We start from the raw sequence: 20,084 nt of genomic DNA on the forward strand, positions 1-20,084 counted from the left end.
GTTTGTAAACTATGCTACTTCTTAGTCCGACACTATACTAGACATTTCTATTTTAGTCTATTCTAAGTTAGTCCAGCTTAGTTCCTGAAGTTAGTTCAGTCCAAGATAGTCCAATGCAACAAACATACCATAAGTGTTTTGGGATCTGATTTTGTACTCATTTTCTGTACTTTTCTTTTCCTGCAAGTAATATGGTTGTTTCAACATTTTACAACTTGCTATGATGCTAAGGTTTTACAAATGATTTGAGTTTTAAATTTTAATGTTGGTGAAGTAACTTCGTGTTAGGATGCCATATGGCATCATCTTGTGGTGACAGTGATACAAACCCACACTCTGCCTCTGCTCAATGTACAGAGAGATGTATTTTTCTTATTACGATATCAACAATTACAACAACAACCTCCTTCTTACAGTATTTCCTTTTGTATAGTGACTAGGTAGCTTCCTCCCTAAGACACTCACTAACCACCTTAACAGCCAACAATTCCTAACTAATTCTTGTTTGTCCTAGTCAGCAATTGCCAACTCATCTCTACAATCCTGCCCAATTGTCACAATACACAGCAACCTATCAGAGAGGTAAGAGTTGGGTATTAGCATAAATAGTACATTGTAAGAGAAGAAAGGCGGTTAATGAAATATTCGTTGTTTGTATTGTTGTTCTGTTATACTTGTCCGTTGTATAATGCGGCAAACGACGCGCAAGACCATGGAATCGAGAGTTTCTAATTTGGAAACCAAGTTCGATGAATTCAAGACTTCTCAGGCCAAATTTCGGAACGAATGCAAAGCACGCCAAGCTGTGATCTTGCAGCAATTGCAGTTGCTTACGGCGAAATATGGTGGTGAATTTTCTGCAGCTACACCGGTGCATCAGCCGTTCATTAAAATGACATCTCCTATCTCTCGTGAATTCGAATCAAGTCGTGCTCTCGTTCTCAAGCTTCAATCCTTCCGCGAGGAAAAGATTCGGGCCCGTGAGAAAGCAGACAAGTTTTTCTCTCAGTTTCGTCAGAGATACAAGCCTAGGAGTCCTCATTGTTTGCGACCAAAATTGAAGAAATTCAAGAAGGTTCGCAACAAACACCACAACGACAAGCAGCGCGAAGCCTCTGTACCAATTCTTGGCTTCCAATCAGTGCTACCAGCAACAAGGCTACTTCTTGATTCTACGAGCATTCTGGGTTCTGCATTCGTTGTATCTAATGTGCAAAAGTCGAATTTCATAGATCATGGATACGAAAGGGTTGGTTCTGTCAAAGAAAGATTCAACTCTCCTAATTTTTCTATATCTGATGGAATTGTTATAGATTTTCCGATCCGTTTCGATGTGGGTTTCATTCTTGATGCGAAATAGATGATAATTCCAGCAGAAGTAGTTGGCTTTCACTTGGGCCACAACGTGTTCGACGAATTGCCGCACTCAACAAATAATTGTGTTCTTCAATTAGGCTATCATATGTCGATTTCTGATTCGGGAGGTGCACTTATTACTGGGCATTTTACTTCCAAATTTCAGGTCAAAGATGCTTACAATTTGAAATTTCTTGTTTGTAATGGTGAATTCTTGCAAAATGGTACTACGGATCTTCGGGACGAAATTGAACTGGTTGTTTCAAATTTTTGTGATAAGAAAAGTGATGAATCCAAGATAGTGGCAGTGGGTTTCTGTCAGTTTATGAAAGCACAGCCATCAATTCTTGAGAATGAATGCCAGAAAAATTGGTTGGAATGTACGGCCACCATGTGTTTGTTGGAATGCAGCAAACAGTCAAAACTGTTTCTTTGAAGCTTGGCTTCCATGTGTCCATTCGTGACAAGGGCGGAACAACTATTCAAGGGCTCTTTAATTTGAAATCTTCAAGGGAAGTTGAAACCACTTTGGTGCAAACAAATGCTGCTGCTCAACTGGTTGATGCACTACAATTTTTAGGTGGTTTTTATAACGATGCAATTGTTGTTGCTGGTTTTGAATTCTACTACCTTATGGGAATTCGAGACAAGGGTGGAGGGTACTTAATCATATCTGAGTATAAGATGGTACTAAGGTTTGTTAGGACAAAAGTGGCAAATGCTTTGAGCATACAAGTTGGAAACTCCAACTTTTACTTGTACAAGCTTCCGATGGTCATGAGAAGTGGTTACTTGAATCGACTAGTATTACAGAGAATTAGTGTAGGGAGAGATGCCAGCCCTAGAATCCAGCTAGACAATCTTCCAGGCGGAGCAAAAGTTTTCGAATCTGTAGTCAAGTTCTGTTATGGTTGGACGGTTGATCTAACCGCTGCCAACATAGCTCTGCTGTATTGCGCTGCACATTTCTTGGAAATGAGTGATGATTTCGAACAAGGAAATCTGATTTCCAAAACGTGACCTTTCTGAGCTTTATGATATTTTCTTCTTGGAAAGACACCTTCCGGATTTTGAGAGGCTGTGAATTGATCTCTTTGTGCGCTAAAGAGTTGAAAATCTCCAAACGGAGCGCGGAAGCCATTGCTTGGAAGGCTTGTACAAACCCTAATGCATTTAGTTTTGAAACTGAAGAAATACAGTGCTTCAATGTTCTGCCAAACAATGCAGAGAACTTGAGGTTTCAAGATGCAGCTGACATTTGGTGGTTTGAAGATGTCTCGTTCCTTGGTATAAATCATTTCATCGAAGTGATCCAAGCCTTAAATTGTAAGGGGATGAGAGCAGACCTGATAGGATCATGTAAAGCCCATTGGATAGCAGAATGGAAAAATGTTGTGCTAAAAAGGAAAACTAAAGGTTGATTGATTGATAAATACAACCACCCATTCACGCCCAAAGTGTTTTGGTTGGTTTCCTGAGGAGCTATCTGAACTAATCAACCTACGTAAAACAAGCCATATATATACCTCTCCGGTGGACTGAGACAACTTTCGTTACCATCATGAGACTCAAGGGGGTCAGATTGACTCGTTTAAATCCAAATTGATCATGTTCCCCGGGTACCCTGTCAACACAACTCAAGCACCTGGGCATGTATTGGTTTTTCCTTTGACGAATATGCATGCGTAAGCTGCTATGGAAGAAGATAAGCATTGGAAGATAAGTTCGATGTAGAAACAAGACAAGGAATTGCCCTCGCCCCCCTCAGTGTCTTCGGCCCTTCTTTTTGTGTTTCATGCAGTTCAGTCAAACCAACAAAACACTCCCCACACAAAAGTAAGACAAGGTAACAACACATGGAACAAGGCACGAAACAGGAAACAGGAAACAGGAAACAGGAAACAGGAAACAGGGTACTCAAACAGGGCAGGAGAAAAACAAAAGAGTCTGTACCGTTACAATAGTCACAACTCTTACTGAAAAAAATGTATAATAAAATCTTACCCTACCTTCTCAGGCTGGAACGATAAATGAATGAAAATGCAATGGGTTTTCTACTTCCTTCTAAAGTTCTATATAACTAATTTTAACAGAAACTCCACCTTTCTGCTTCTCTAATTGTCCTACGATCAAAACACAGCCATCCACAATCAAATTTTAAAGTGATACTGGGAAAGCTGCTCAAGTCAACATACCGTAGGCTGTTCACCTCACAATCTGTCATGCAACCACAAACCCAGGTGAAGTTCACGATAGCAATGACGTGAGCTCGAATACTCTGCAGAGTTTGACAGTGTTGGCATGGCCTGACTGGAGAATGACCTGATTAATTTCAAGAGAACAAACTTCCCAAAGTTTCATTTCATGTTGAACATACCCCCAATGAACATGCCCCACCATGAAGCTCGTGTTCAGCCATGATGGACACTTCACTTTACAACTCGTGCACCTCCTCCTGTACAACACAAGGCCAAATACAGGGGGAAAATGATTATGCCATCGTCAAAGTGTCAACTACCACTACGATTATCGCTACCCATTACCGAAGTGACCAGCCCATGGCTCCATTGCTATCAGAGAACTACCCGCACTACATCTTTGTAACTCCTACTTGTCATATCAAATCAAGCATAGCACCTAGTGGCTAAACTTCCTAAAACATCTAACCTTCACCAAAAAATAAACAGAAAATAAAGCAATGATAAGATGTCAAACAACAGGAATACTCAAATGCAATAAAACCAACATAGATAAGGTTATATAGCTACTTTAGCTTTGACACTACGACCAAAATGGTAAATGCAATTCGCAGCAAGTAGACAATTATAAGCACGCCAATTTAACACCACTCAGAAGCAAAACTTAAATAGAAGCATCTAGTGCGCACTAAAATACTACTTATTATAGGCTACCAAAATAGAAACTGCAAACTACTAGAATTTAAGCAATCCAACCAGTCCCAAAGCATTGTCATCCAACTTGAGCTGTTCCTGCTACTGCCGCTGGTCATGAGAAACCATTACTACCTCATGCATAAAGAGATACAGATCCATAAAACAGGATGCAATTTCAATTGAGACAGTCGACCATCAAAATTACTGCTGCTGGGATTGCCGCGCCTGAGCACTGCCATATCCACCACCATAACCAACTTGTCCACCATTTGCCGGACCACCATAATTTCCAGAAGCTTGTGATGGATCAGATCTCCAACCAGCATTTCCATAACCTGCATTTCCATTTGAATCGCCATAGCCACTTCCACCGTAGCCACCAGCATTACCTTGCTCCCCACCTGGAGCACCAACATTGTTATTTGGGACACTCCCCGAACGTCCTCCAACAGCACCGTATCCAGATGGATTTGCATAGGATGCATCTGTTGCACTGTACCCACCATAACCATAACCTTGAGTTCCATACCCAGCCACTGCACTAGGTGATTGACCAGCAGGTGCAGAACCGGGGCCACCACTTCCTGTACCTGCACTGCCACTTGAAACACCCCAAGGAGCAGTATTCCCATAACCCATAGCACCATATCCAGAGGGAGGTTGAGAGCTCCATGCACTTCTAGGGGCACCTGGTGGACCACTAGCATAAGCAGCATTTGCGGCATTAGGGTTTCCGTATGCAGCAGCTGCTGGACCTCCATAACCGGTATTAGTACCTCCATAACTTCCATAACTGCCATAGCCAATTCCATTACTGGTAGGACCATACCCGTAACCGGGTGCACTATACCCAGAAGAACCATAAGGTGGAAACCCACCTCCAGTACTCTGCGATTGCATGTACCTGTTGGAGTCCATTCGACCATCATATGAATTTGGGTTACCAGCAGATGCCCCATAGCCTTGATAACCACCTCCAGCAGCACCTCCGCCACCTTGACCACCACCCATGCTACGGCTACCCCCACCAGGGTTGGCATCTTTAGGAAGAGCCCGCTTAACTTCCACTTGCTTCCCATTTAAATCATGAAATGTCTTGTGCAAAACCCTATCAACAGCTTCTTCAGTGTCAAATGAAATAAACCCAAACCCACGAGGACGTCCAGTACTTTGGTCATACATTACTACTACATCAGTTACATGGCCATAAGCTTCAAAATATTCACGGAATCCTTCCTCACTAAGAGTGGGGGGCAACCCTCCAACAAATATCTTCTTGGTCCTAACATTTCCCCCACTTCCAGCACTTCTAGTAGGATTAGCATTTCCAACTCTCCCGGTGGTTTGCTGCTCCTCTCTTGATAGGGCTCGCTTAGCCTCAACCTGAAAATTAAAACCGTTATGCAGCAGAAGTAAAAATACCTTGGTGTCAAGTGTGTGGATCTAACATAACAAGCAAGAGCCACAGAAACTGTTTACAAATAATAATCAAAGCTTCAATAGTGTCCATATATCAATGGGTATCATAAACTACACTGACAAGAAAAGAATACGTCCCTAAGGACCATTCTTTAAATTAGTTACCGACCAGAACATGTGCAGCCAGTACACAATGGTTAAAAGGTGACTAATAGTGGCATGACTCATACAAGAACCACTATTTTTATATATAACTTACCAACACTGCAGTTGAACAACTAGGTTAGCATTTCCTCTTTTGAGGCGAGAAGGAATACTCTTTTGAGGCGAGAAAGAAACATCATCTTTGGAAGCCTAACACATTGAAGTATAAAACAATTTCTATTTCTACACAAGTTTCTTTATAAGATTGATATGTTATGTCCATACTAAAAACCTTATTAGTCCGGAATGATCTAGGAGTTGATCTACAATATATAATCACAGTCAATTACATAAGTCATTAACAGTCATTAAAATTATGTTGTTGATAGGCATGGCGAGTCGCCAACTAAATCTTTCCATCCATATTTTCATATCTCTTCTCATTCTTTTTCCATCTATATTGTCCTCTTTTCTCCTCATTTTTCTTTTGCATCTTTCTAATTTCTATGGAATCACAGCAACCCAAAACCATCTTCTTTTCTCTATAGTTCTTCTGAATACTTAAATTCCTGCCATCTACAACCAACTATAACCATAGAAAGCACCCACCAGTTATACATGAATGCTATCCCAGGGATTCACCCTCAGCAACTGAAAAGTGGTACAAGAAGACCATACAATCTATAAAAAGTTTCCAATGGTACTAGCAAGCTAAAATGTTAGCAACATTATCATTGTGGTTGTATAACACTCGACATGCAAACAAGTCATAAATCCTAACCCCTAAAGCCAGTCACATACATAACAAAGAATGATTTCATAGCATGAAAATAAATACACATCCAGACATTCATTCACAAGAACAACTGTATTACTCACTACTGCAAACCAATAAAGGTACAATGGAACAACCTCTACACCATCAACTCAGAAAATTACATTACCAAGCTTCATTACAATCAGACTCTTGCACTTTGGTATAAATACAGTGAACACAAATTAATCAAAGACGTCGAATTTTTAAAGTTCTTAAGAGGGAACAATCAAGAAAACGTTATGTTATATTTCACATCCACACCATATATTTACAAATTCAATCAAACTTCAACTTCCAAACATACTAGCAACCAGCAAACCAGAAACACTGCAAAATGTCTAACAAGATAAAGCTCAACACAAGAACTCAACGAATACGTACACAACAATACTAGCAGAATTACAAAGCCTAGAAAATAAATCTCAAAAAATAAAATAAAATAAACAATGACCAGCTTAAGCACACACAGACACAGATGCCCAATTACTTTAACACCAAATTAAACAAAAACACACTAAAAATAAACTAAAAAAAGGAAAAATATTGGGAATCTGAATCTCACCGTTCTACCATCGATGGTGTGCTGATCCTGAAGAACCCTATCGAGAACAGCAGGATCTACAAAAACCACAAACCCAAAACCCCTGGGGCGGCCGGAGATCTTATCCCTCATGACCACCGTCTGCAAAACATCGCCGTAGTTGCTGAAGTACTCTTTAAGCTTATCCTCCGAGGTCTCCCATGAAATCCCACCAATAAAAAGCTTCCCCCGATCGGAATCCATGTGGGTTTTCACTGCCTCTCCTTCTCACTGCGTGTGAGAGTGAAAGCCTCGATCTTTATTTAATTTTGGAAGTGGGTTTTTGGATTTTGGGGGTTTGGGATTTGGGAGAAGAAGGAAGGAAGGGTTTGTGGTCGACTAGAGAGAGGAGAGACAGATTGGGGGGGCGAGTGTGTATGTGATGTATGCTTCGAGATTGGGGGGAAGTTTGGGACTTGGGGAACGGAAGTACGCGTTTGGACGGATGAGATTTGCTGGATTGGTTGGTCGGGAATCATTTTGATGTTTTGTACGGCTTGGATTTGATGTAAGTAGAAATCCACCAGAGGGTTGGCTCTCTGTCACGTGAGGTGCACAGAGAGGACATATGGTCTCCTTCTTTTACTTTGTTGAGCTAAAAACGTCCCCAAAAGACAATACTTCCTCATTATGAGGATGAGCAAATACTCATTGGTTACAGACAAGGAAGAAAATATCGGTAATATCAGAAATATCGGTAATCCAAAAACACGGAAATATCGATGGAAATATCGGGATAATATCGATATCGATAAAAATTACATGGAAACCACGGAAATTGTAAGAAAAACTTGGAAATTTTTATTAAAACTTTGCAGGATGTTTATTTAGTCAATTATCTATTAGTTTATCATAAAAAATTGGAAGGAAATGCATTGCATGATGGATTTAACATTATCAAGTTGATTATATAGCGAGCTGGCAAATATTGTGAGTGTAGAAAATATGTAGTAATTAATGAAAAAAGTTTAAACACACCATAATCATTTATATATAATGAATTAGTACAATATTTTACACTTTATACATTGTACCATTCTTAAAAGATGTAAAAGTTGAATTATTTACCATGCTTTTCTTTTCTCACACCGTCACACACCACCTACACACACACGCCACCAACACACACACACACGCACACACAGGGATCACACACGCACACACGACTTGTCTTTGGATCCTTCTCTCTTCTCCCTCTCCCTTCTCCTACAAACACACACACAGATCGACAGATCTCTCGAATTCTCGATCCTTCTCTCTTATCCCTTCTCTCATACACACACACAGAGACCTTTCTCGATCCTTCTTCCACATGGCATTCTCCTCCTCCCTCGCCTTCCTCCTCGTCCGCGTATTCCGCCTCGTCGGCGAACCCAGGAACTCTGAGTTCTCTTGATCCTTCTCCGCCTTCCTCACCGATCCCACCGATAACAACCCCACCTCTGTCGTTGACTCCAGCGACGACCACCACGACCCCCAATCGCCCCCAAACCCCAACCTCAACCTCCACAACAACCACCCATTCTCCTCCTCCCCCCGGAGACTGCCCCGCCGGCGCCGGCGCCGCGCTCGCCTCCGTCTCTGTTCCACGTCTGCTTCGCCGTAGGGACAGACCACGAGTTGTGGATCTACAACTGTGAGCTCGATCCGTTCTGGAGTTGTGGATCTACGCCTGCTTCAACCCAAGAGCTGCTTCAATCCGTTCTGCGAGCTCTTTCGCCGCGACTTCGACAACGGCGGGGGAATCGGCGTCGTTGAGGCGCAGATCTTGGGTTTGAGCATGGATTGCAGAGAGATTTGGGCAGCTGGGGGGACGACGCAGCCTCGGTTGCCTTTCCGACGACGGATCCACGACGACTTTTTCGATAATATCGAAAATATCGCGATATTATCGATATTATCGATAATATCGCGATATTTTGACGATAATGAGACGGATATGTGGGAAAATATCGGAGCCTCTGAAAAACGATAATATCGGCGAAATATCGTCGATATTATCGATATTTAATACCATGGTTACAGATAACTGCAATTATCCATCTACTTAAATTTTACGATAACGGTTATGGATAATTATTATGTTCCCTATTAGAAAAAATTTAAATCAATGTTATTGACTATAGTGCATGGTTTCTGTATATAATATAGACTCAGCATAGTTTGAGAATATATCTTCTCACTGCAAGTGTCTGGATATATGCTAGTGCAGTGCAATTTGAAAATTTTAATTTGGAGAAAAGATGAACCTGTTCTTGCTTTTCATCTTCTCTCTCATCAACTCCTTCGGATTATCATGTAAGCAACAAGCTATCTCTTCCGCTCTCACTCTAAGTTTTTTGTTTAATTCAACTGTTCAAATTTTAGTGACAATTAATATATGATGCAGATGGGTATGATCCATTAGGTCCATATGCCAACATAACAGCCAGATGAGATTTTCTACAGCAAAGTGGAATATATTATATTTGTGTTGAAAAAACATGTAAACTCATCGATTGTCAAATGATAAATTTTTCTTTTTTAATTTTCAAGTTGTTAAAAAAAATGTAGACGGGTAAAAAAAGGTAAATGGTAAAAAAGAAAGGATAAACGGGTCAAAAAATGGTAAATGGGTAAACAGGTACTAAACGGTTACAGTTAAATGGGTATGTGGTTATGAGTATGGTTAACCGTTTATAAATGATTATGGGTATGGGTATAACCGTTTAGGCAAATACCCAACAGGTAAACAGTTATGCGGGTATGATCATAAACGGTTATGGATAAATAACTGCGGTTACCCAACCGCCATTCCTAGTAAAGTAGTAAGCAGGAAAGTCTGTCATACAATGTGAATGTGGCATCATTTCAATGTAAAAACGTTATAATCATTTGACTTTGAAGATGGACCAATTTTATATGAATAAAGAATTTGGCGTTTCATTATGACGATGTTACTTGTTATTATAACGTTGATTTGTTCAACATAAGTGAATGACTAAGCAGTCTTTAAATTGAGTGATTTTTCTAAAGATGAACTTTAAGTGATGATAAAGAGACTTAACAATTTTAGTTGTGGCTTTTCTATCGATAAAATGATGTTCTGTTAGAGAAGAAGTATCCTCCTCAAAATATAGTTCATGCACCAAAATTAGTTTAGTCTTTTCCTGTATAATGGTTTGAGCTATGACATGACTAATAAATTAAAATGAATTTTATGTTTTGTTTTGTGGACCTGTAAAGTTAAACAAGGAGACGATGGTCGTCAATTTGTGATCGATTGGTCGATTCAGGTAGAAAATCTAAAAATGGCTCATAAATGTTGTTAAACAATGAATGTAATTCCTCAATTCTTCAAGACTCTGATTTTGCCCATGGATAAAAAATCATATTCATGGTTACATACATCCTTTACGTAGGCATATCATAGCAACGGTACCCCGTTTGATCAAGAACATATTCTATAAAGACAAACTTCGTGGCACAGGGGTCTAATTTACTCCGTTGGTGCTTTGTAAACGTGTGCAAAGTCACACCCTCAAGGTTGAAAATTAAGATGTCGTGCAACTTCCAAGTGTTGATGGAGAGTCTAATAGAAGCTGGATGCAAAAGACACGGATTTTCCAACAACATCGATATCACACTCTAAAAAAAATATTATTATTAAAGGAAGGAAAAAAGATTTGAAACTATTACAATAATTTAAAGGAAAAAAATGTTCAATCTGGGACATATCCATTAGAATATTGGACCACATGTAAAACCATCATTGATGCCACTCTTAAACCAGCTTAATTTAAGGTATTTACATGATATCAGTATCTTGTGACATAATTAAATTTCATATTTTTGCTTTTCTATTTTATCTCCACCAGCCTTGAAAGCTTGAACGATTGGTTTGTCACTATTCACACCACCCACTAAAGGGGTGAAGGAATAATTTGTCATGGATCACATGATTTTGTTGATAAAAAATCAATAATCCAAATACTAGTATGTAGTGGTATAGATGAGCAATCTGAGGAAAGAAAAAAACATGTTCAGATATCAAGTAGATTTACATTTTTCGATTGTGTCGAGCAAAAGCACAAAAGGCCAACGGATAACTTGTTCAAACTACCAAAAAAAGAACGTGACTCCTCCCATAAACTCCCATGAAACAAAAAGGCACACAATTAGATAAGGTATGTGCTGTTGTCTCTGCTTCCTTCCTTTCGTAAACTCGTGCACCCACCACGTCCCTTTTCATCATAATTCCACTCTCTCCCAACGTTACTATTTTGAAAAACCCTTTGGAGCCAAACGGATTTAAAAACTTCCTGTTCACCGTCACCTCCTAACCCCCTTTTCCTTCTATCTGTCTGCCTATATCAAACTTCACTCCTCCTGCTGCTACCTAGGGACTTCTAATGGGGTGTTTTCTTGCCTGTTTCGGTTTTTCTAAGAAGAGAAAGCGGCGAAACCCCGCTACAAAAGCCCCCTCTGGTGACCATGTACATTTCTTTATCTTCAAGCTCAATCCATGCTTTCAAGTTTCAGTATTTTGTTTTTGGGCGTGCTTGTATTGGTGTCACAGTATTTAACCCAAATTCGGGATGTTTGATTTTTGATTTTATGATGTTGTTGTAGAGACGTGTGAGTTATGTACCATTGGATTCATCTGTCAGAATTATTGGTGTTGATGGTGGAGGAGAGAGTCTTAAATCTGAACTATACAGGTCAGTTCTTGCTTTTAGTCTCCTACTTTGTATTGAGATTTGATCTGTGGAATGGTTATTTACCGGCATTCGCTTTCATTGAATATTTGTTGTTTTAGAGATAAGGCCAAGGAGCAGAAGAGGTTGAAAACCCGAAAGAAAGTTAGCTTCAATCTGAATGTCCAGACGTATGAGCCTATTTCGACCGCTTACCATTTCTTGGACAGCTATGAGGAGGAGGAAATCGGAGAAAAGAATGTCAAAGAAATGTCGAAGGGAAGACTTTCCACTTCAGCGTCTGAAAGGGATTCAACAACACTGAGGGTAGGACTATTTCCTTCAAGCTACAGGTACCAAAATGTTCGGGACAGCTATGAAGAAGAGGAAAGTGAGTTGCATGACAATGATATCGACGTTGTTGATGAGGATGACTACTATGATGACGATGAAGACAGTGAGATTGATGAACAACAAATAAGCCGAGAAGGGTTTTCGGAGGAACTACCATCTGCATCGCGAAATGGAGAATCGGAATATCCAGATGCTAGAGATAATATCCGGTATGTAATTTCTGTACTGAGTCCAGTAGAGAATCTCACACAGTGGAAAGCAGCCAAAGCAGCAGCACCAAAGCACCAAAAGGAGAATACTGCATTGCTTCAACAACCCCGGATGCCTTATAGCACCAGATCAAATTTTAAGCAGCCCACCAAACCTCTACTGCAAGAAGTTCCAGTTCATGCCAGTCTTTCGAGTTGGTTAAATTCGCAAAGTACTAATTAGTCCGTGGAGACCGAATTGAATCTAGATCATCAAACAGTTGCTACAACTGGGACAATCTCATCCAGCAAATTAGTACACTGGACAGATTAAATTTCAGTCATGGCCAAAAAGATAATTTTGATACAAAAAGTGTGAATTTTTGGGGGATTGGTTGGATATGTGTGTGTATTTGTTTCTGAGTGTCTTGAATCTCTGGTAAAAGAGGAAGTCTGATAGATTTGTGCTTGTATTGGGGGCCTTGGTTGTTTGTGTAAGAAATTTACTGTAATTCTGGTAAAAAAAATTGATGTGATTCCATATTAAAGAAGACGGGCTTTGCCTCAAAAGATGTGTTGGCTATTTTGGTCTTAGATGTCCTCGATTCGAGGGCAGAGCTTAGTAAAGTATGTGCGAGTTTAATGCCACGATACTAAACAAAACTTAGGGTTTTGGGAAATACCTAGGGCTACAATCTGATTTTGGCATGTCCAAAAAAGTTGTGTTTGCAGAGGTCCGGGAGAAGATTGAGGCTAGACTAGCGGGTTGGTCTGAGCAGTTTCTATCTCATGCCGGAAAAGAGGTCCTCGTTAAGGCGGTGGCCATGGCACTTCCTAACTACGCCATGAGCTGTTTTAAACTCCCCATCGGGGTTTGCAGGGATGTGGAGAGGGCTATTCGGAATTATTGGTGGAGAGGAAATGACCAAAAGATGGGAGTCCACTGGATCTCATGGGACCGATTAATGAGGAATAAAAAGTTGGGCGGGCTTGGCTTTAAAGACATACAATGTTTCAATCTTGCCTTCCTGGCTAAGATCGGCTGGAGAATTCTCCAGAACCCGTCGTCCCTCTTAGCCTGTGTGTTAAGAGAAAAATACTTCCCGGATAAAACCTTTAGGGAGGCAGGTAAGGGAAAAAATACATCATGGGGATGGAAAGGTATCTTCGAAGCTCGAAGGGTGCTCCAACATGGAATCAGGTGGCGGGTGGGAGACGGCAACCAGATTAACATCCGGAACGACCCGTGGTTCCCGAAACCCACCACTTTCCTGGTTAAGCCGAGAGAATGCCTGCAAGAAACTTTGGTTAGTGAATTGATCGAGCCCAACTCCAGGTCATGGAAGCGTGAAGTCATCTTGCACGGCTTCAGTTCGGAGGATACAAAACACATACTTAGTATTCCATTAAGTAAATTCGGCTGTTGCGACAGACTCGTGTGGCACCACACCGTCGACGGTAGCTACTCGGTCAAAACCGGTTATAGAGTTGCTGTTAGCCTACTGGAGAATGGAGCTCTGGGAAAAAAAGGGCGAGGGGCCCCTAGCACGCACCATACATCCAATCAGGTTTGGAAAGGTATTTGGAACCTTCAAGTCCCCAACAAAATCAAGTTCTTCATATGGAGATGCTGCAATAAAGCCCTTGCTGTTCGTCACAATCTAAAACGACGACATATGCGGATCGACAACGTCTGCGGGGTATGCAATTTGGTGGACGAGTCTGAAAACCACCTATTTTTTAGATGTGACCTCAGCCAACGCCTCTGGTTTTGTTCCCCACTTCACCTCTACTCCATTGAATTGATCGGTGCTGATTTTTTAGAGAGCTGGAATAACTTTTGCACCAGTATTAAAGATCGAGAGGACGCTGAGGCTATCTTGCAAGAATTTGCGTTTGGGCTTTGGCGGATATGGAAAAACCGAAATGATGTGGTGTTCAAAGGGTCACACTGCCAACCAAACGAAATCTTAACTGTTTGGAGGAAGAATATTGGCGAGTACAGGGAAGCAATGAATCGTGGATCTCTGGAGGAGTGTGCAGTTCGACCCCATCAACCTCCTCCGAAGATGCCTATGCTCTGGGAAAAGCCGAAGTTTGGATCTTTCAAGCTCAACACCGACGCGGCCTGGTGCTGTACGTCCTACAGAGCCGGAGCAGGATGGGTTATCAGAGACTTCGCAGGTATCCTCCATGCGGCGGGGGGCTCGGGGACCAGCACTTTCCACTGCGCGGCGGCTGCTGAGGCACATGCTATCCGTACAGGTTTGCAATTTTGTACTGATTACGGTTTTGAGAATGTCTTTGTGGAAGCAGATGCAAAAACTGTCATTCTGATGATCAATAAGGGGATTGCCCCGAACTGTAGTTTTGAATGCATTCTTGGCGATATTGAGGTACTAGCCCAAAGACTAACGTCTGTGACGTTCGGCTTTGTGCCTAGGGAGCGAAATCGTGCCGCTCACTCTGTGGCTAAGTTTGTCTTTAAGGAAGGCAAGGACTTTGTCTGGGACCATGTGGGCCCTGAATTTTTATTTAATGTTCTTGCGCAGGATGTAAACATTTCTATTCGTGTTTAATTTATCTCTATCTTGGGAAAAAAAAAAAAATACTAAACAAAACTTAAAATAAGCAAAACATTGTACGGATAAACTTTTTCTCCCCCAAAAGGCCCGGGTAACCTTGTACGTAGCTCCATTCTTGCATCTCCATGTGGATGTCTCTCTCTCCATGTCATGTACAGAGACAGATTCTCCCCCTATCTCGTAGGCTTCTCTCACATTTTTCTTGCTTATGTCAGAAGCTGAGTGGGCCAAGTTGGTGGGATGAGTTTTAAGATATGCCCAAATAATGAGGCATATGGAGGTATAGAGACCGAATAAAGATTTGATGCCACAGCAGAATCGACTCTTGAAAGAACAAGAATAATGTCAAACAATATATACAAGGGCAGTTGAAATTACATCTAAAAAATCCACCACTACAGCTGTTTTCAACATTTTATCGGGGTTTCCAGGAACGAATGCATACAATCAAACAGGAAGACAAACATATTTACACTGTAGGATGGATGATATCTTTTCTCCCTTCTGTCAAGTGCTGAAGGAATAGAGAAGAAAAGGAATAAGCAGAATTGAAGCGCGTTTATTGAACAGGATATGGTTATCAAAGTATGCTGTAATTCTAATTACATACAAAGTACAACTTATGCATATGGTAAAACATAAAAAATCTCGACTGTGTTTGATATATTACATAATGTGGAAGCCAAATTGCCGTTATCTGTATCTGCTCTCATCCCCGGAAGATGGTCCACTAAGTTTGCGTCTGGTTATAGCGGCAGTCACAGAAACTTAACGCAAAAAATGGTACTATACAGTCTATACTTAGATGCAAGACATGGGAGACTGGCTGTCTTGCCTTTGTCTCAGGACCTTGGGTCCATCCTTGACACAGTGAGTTATAACAGAGCCAGTAAAAATCATAAAAATCAGCTCGGAGAAATTTCATACTTGATTTACCCAGCAATCGTATCCAGGTAAATGGTGTACTGAACGATATCTACATAATAATACATATGCAAGAATCTGCATCTTCATCATCAGAATCACTAACATCGCTGCAGATGAACAATGAGACAGGGTTAGAGACTAGCAAATCAGCAATAAATAGAACAGTGACATAATACTGGGGAAATTAACATCGCAAAATGTTACTCTATTTGTAATTTTGTTTTCCAATTTTAACGGGATTACAAGTAGATAAGTACGTGATGGGAGACTACTTCAATCTATGGAAATGCAACAAAGTAGACTGAATATCTTGAAACTGTTATGGAATTTAATAAAAGAAGTGCTAAACCAACAATTCTTCGTCCTGAATTGCTTTTCCAATTCCTTGCGTGCGCACGTGCGCACACCGACAAGCATACACACACTAACATATGACGCACATGAGAAGTTACTTCCTGTATACAGTAAACCACAGAGTGCATTTATATTTAAGCAGACAATTGTGTGCTCAATCGAGGGATATTTCAGCATATGGCAGACATGAACGACCCCATGTCCATAACAGACCGACATGAAGGTGACCATTCTCTCCACATTTTCTTAAAAAGCAAAAAATCAAAATGCCTCCAATATAGTAAATCTAACTTAACAAACCAAGAAATCAAAATGCCACCGATTAACTTTCCCATTATTACAGACGCAAAACTTTGCTCTAGAATCATGGGCCACAAAAAGTTGTTAAAGTTGACCCATATCATCAGGTTACAGCCCATGCAAACTTGGCATAGGCATCCTATGTTTGGCCCATTCAACTTCTTCTCCAAAGTAATTGCACACACACACACACACATGCGCACACAGACAAAGGAAACCAATTCATCAAATTCCTTTACTTGTTCTATCTTAACTTACGTTCCCACAAGAACAAACAAAGAAAAACAATTCAACAAATTCCTTTACTTGTTTTATATTAACTTACATTCCCACAAGAAATCTAATGACTTCTATATAGCAGAGAGAACGTCACAGCAGGTGCCTTACATTCCTAAGGTAAAATTTTCAATGAGATGAAAAGGAGGTCTACTTACCTAAAAAAGTGGTGATTAAATGAATTGACCTAAGGGCGAGCAATAGAGAAAGACAGGCCAAAAGAAAGAGACAGATAGAGAACAAGGCAAAACTTGAAACCAGTTGGCTTAGGTAGAAAAGGAAAAGGCATGATATGTCCATGAGAAGTCTGATGGGGAGAACTTCGGCACTGATAGCTATCTTTTACGCCAACATAGTAATCCTGCACTCTTTACTCCTTTGTTTTTTTTTTTTCCCAATTATGGAGAAGTGCAAGATGACTATTGTAGAGTGCCAAATACAACTCTCCTCCCGGCAGAAAAGGAGACTGTCAGAAATTATGACTTGACCAAGATGCATATCACGCCACATGATGGAGCCCTTCTCAAAACTTATAGACTGAAAGGAAAACACTTCAATATTCAACTAACCAAACCTAAATGAAACATATAATAAAAACAACTTGTCCACCACAGTAAAATGGGACCTGAAGCTATCAACTCTTATAGTGTTATTAACAATCCACTGCTTCAAAATCAAATAGGTTTCCAAGAGTATTAACTGTTGATAATCACTGCAACAACAATTCGTGACCAATAATCAATCAAGTAATTAGCTAAACTCCAATGGGATTAAGGTCTCCCATTAGAAGCTAAAGTAAGTTGACCCCTGTAATTAGATATGTTGGATAGAGCAGGAAAGTGGACATTTAACTAACAGATGGATGGAGATGGTGAATTATAGAGTTAACTGCGGCCTAAATAACACCCTAAATCAAAGTCAATACAAAGAGCATAACAGCACCAAGAAATTAAAAGACAAAGATATTGGCCAACGGTTGATAAAAATTCGAACAGCCACATCACAACAGGAACAACAACAACGAAAATAACAACGAAAACTAAACAAAGCAATAAAAAAATCTCACACTTGATCAAAGCAATGCACATGTAAAGAGAGCAAACGCATTACCTCGGTTCGAATTCCAGGACCTCAACAAGCTTATTCCCATTCCTATCATTCCACTGCACTTTTCGCCGAGTTTTATTCGATTTCCTCGACATACCCCCTCTCCGAGGAGGCAACAAAGAATTAGACTCACTATCTTCATCTCCATTAACATTTTCCTCAACTTTCTGAGAGTCTCCGGTATCCAACGTCACCTCAGTTTTACACCCATTAGTAGTACAAGCATCCTTAGCATCCGTATCCATCAACAAATTCACAGCCCGACCCAACAAAATCGCACCTCCAAATAATCCAAATTCAACAAGAAACCTTCCAATCTCTGAAATTTATTAAAAACCCAATTGACCCAAATCCCTGATTTGGACAAATTCGCAAACCCTAACCCCTGAAGTTCAAATCTTGCGGGTCGTGGCGGATGTGAATCGCCATTTCCGCGAAAAGTCAACGCCCATCCTCGACGCAGGGCTTCGAACAGCAATGGGATGAAATGGAAAACACGACGAAACCGAAACAGAGAAAAAAGGAAAACCTGACAATTATTAATCTGGGAAAATATAATCACTGGGAAAATCCTGACATTTCCCGAGAAACTGACGGAAAACGTACAGTTTCTTTTGCTTATTAGATCCTATTGCAGGAATAGGAAAACGTGATCCAATATTCTGAACCGATTTGGGTGCGAATGCAACTCAAGAATAATGGGAGTTCGATTTTGTTTTAATTTTTGTTTATTTATTTATTTATGGTTCAGATTAGAGACACGAATTCCATACACATTTTATAATGTTCATTTCGTAATGTATATCAACCATTTAACTATTTGTCTTTTAGGTTTTTTTTCTCCAAGATTCAAATCTTTATTCGTTTATTTTCTTCATTCTAAATGAATGCCTTAATGATTTTAAATTTCTTTATTTAAAAAAAAAATTATGAATGATGAATTAAAATAAAGATAATTTGGATCATTGAAAACGTTACTGAAGATAAAATGGATTTAGGATTTTGAATATGTTTCGACTTATTTCTCTCTCAATGGGAGCACAATATTTATATACAATATTTGTTGTAGGCCTATTTAACTGAGCTATTATAAGGGAATAGGTCGGCGGCAACAAGAGAGAAAATAGAGAGATTTAATTAAGATGTGTGTTCACACCATTGTGCTTTTATTTATAGTAGTAGGATATATTAAATCCTTATCCTTTTAGGATTACAACTCTAGTATTAATTATTAAAGGGAATATTCAAAGATATCCCTAGATACACTAGGATTTACACAATCACATTCCTATTCTAAATATGATTGCAACACTCCCCTTTGAGTGTGTAAATACTCAAACAAAATATCGCAGCAGATCTTCAGCAGATAAAGTAGAACAGTTAATGAAGTCGGCGGTATAACGGGCGAATGGGAGTTTCAAATTTAAAGAAAGTATGCATTGGTAGTAAAACTCACAAAACCTCGCTATGGTAAAACCCAAGGTGGGAGAAAAACCCATAGGCTAAGGAGAAAAGTGAGAAGTATGCATAATGTCTAAACGAAAGTAGTGAACTCAACGGAGTATGATCATCCTAGGATGGGTGCCTCATCAAAACCTCGTTAGGTAGCAAAAACCCAATGGGAAAAATGCTTCTAATTGTAGGAAAAAGAGTACATTAAGATCAAGTGAGTATGCTTCTGGATACTCCTCCTTACGCATACCGATTCCTTGGACGGGCTTCTAAATAGTAAACTTGGGCAATGACTTGGTAAAGAGATCGGCCATATTGTCCTAGGAACGAATTTGCTTAACTTCAATGTTCTGATGTTGTTGTTGCTTATGAGAATAAAAGAACTTTGGTGCTATGTGCTTGATGTTGTCTCCCTTGATGTATCCCTTCTTTAACTGCTCGACACATGTTGCATTGTCATCAAAGATCGTCGTAGGAAGGTCAATGACAGAAGTAAGACCACTAATGCTTCGAATATGTTCCATAATTGCTCTCAACTAAAAGCACTCACGCAATGCTTCATGCAAGGCGAGAATCTTAGCATGGTTTGAAGAAATCGCAACTAGCGTTTGCTTAGTAGACCTCCAAGATATAGCCCATTTGAGAACGTGCCATA

At 40.1% G+C, this 20,084-nt stretch overlaps 2 protein-coding genes, 1 long non-coding RNA gene and 1 pseudogene across 4 annotated transcripts; 2 read left to right on the top strand and 2 right to left on the bottom strand.

The window, feature by feature from the left end:
* Positions 1-646: 646 nt before the first annotated feature.
* LOC139190316 (root phototropism protein 3-like) lies at positions 647-2,834 on the top strand (annotated as a pseudogene).
* A 421-nt stretch (positions 2,835-3,255) lies between these two features.
* Positions 3,256-7,644, bottom strand: LOC103414747 (heterogeneous nuclear ribonucleoprotein 1). 2 transcript variants are annotated; one of them, XR_011574451.1, is made up of 3 exons: positions 7,193-7,644; positions 4,311-5,633; positions 3,256-3,811 (listed from the first exon to the last, which is right to left on the bottom strand). XR_011574451.1 is itself a non-coding variant. In XM_008353112.4 (2 exons), exons 1-2 carry the CDS (start codon positions 7,412-7,414, stop codon positions 4,452-4,454), a joined length of 1,404 nt encoding a protein of 467 aa, XP_008351334.1. In that variant the 5' UTR covers positions 7,415-7,644; the 3' UTR covers positions 4,066-4,451. The 2 variants fall into 2 exon arrangements, 1 of the variants encoding a protein (XP_008351334.1); XM_008353112.4 differs by lacking the exon at positions 3,256-3,811 and having other exon boundaries at positions 4,066-5,633.
* Positions 7,645-11,324: 3,680 nt separating this feature from the next.
* Positions 11,325-12,998, top strand: LOC103414745 (uncharacterized). The gene is made up of 3 exons (XM_008353110.4): positions 11,325-11,685; positions 11,822-11,910; positions 12,009-12,998. Exons 1-3 carry the CDS (start codon positions 11,602-11,604, stop codon positions 12,670-12,672), a joined length of 837 nt encoding a protein of 278 aa, XP_008351332.3. The 5' UTR covers positions 11,325-11,601; the 3' UTR covers positions 12,673-12,998.
* A 2,554-nt stretch (positions 12,999-15,552) lies between these two features.
* Positions 15,553-18,752, bottom strand: LOC139190317 (uncharacterized). Its single transcript, XR_011574452.1, has 2 exons — positions 17,981-18,752; positions 15,553-16,047 (listed from the first exon to the last, which is right to left on the bottom strand). It is a non-coding gene; the product is annotated as an uncharacterized lncRNA (long non-coding RNA).
* Positions 18,753-20,084: the final 1,332 nt, after the last annotated feature.

Source organism: Malus domestica, chromosome 13 (genome assembly GCF_042453785.1).
Source record: "Malus domestica chromosome 13, GDT2T_hap1".
In the NCBI taxonomy this organism is placed as follows: Eukaryota; Viridiplantae; Streptophyta; class Magnoliopsida; order Rosales; family Rosaceae; genus Malus; species Malus domestica.

Excerpts from the sequence above, each read along its gene's own strand:
- LOC103414747 (XM_008353112.4), bottom strand. The coding sequence starts at position 7,414 with ATGGATTCCGATCGGGGGAAGCTTTTTATTGGTGGGATTTCATGGGAG. Across the intron at positions 5,634-7,192 it reads ACACCATCGATGGTAGAACG|GTTGAGGCTAAGCGAGCCCT; the intron begins GTGAGATTCAGA and ends TTTAATTTTCAG.
- LOC103414745 (XM_008353110.4), top strand. The coding sequence starts at position 11,602 with ATGGGGTGTTTTCTTGCCTGTTTCGGTTTTTCTAAGAAGAGAAAGCGG. Across the intron at positions 11,686-11,821 it reads AAGCCCCCTCTGGTGACCAT|AGACGTGTGAGTTATGTACC; the intron begins GTACATTTCTTT and ends ATGTTGTTGTAG. Across the intron at positions 11,911-12,008 it reads CTTAAATCTGAACTATACAG|AGATAAGGCCAAGGAGCAGA; the intron begins GTCAGTTCTTGC and ends TTGTTGTTTTAG.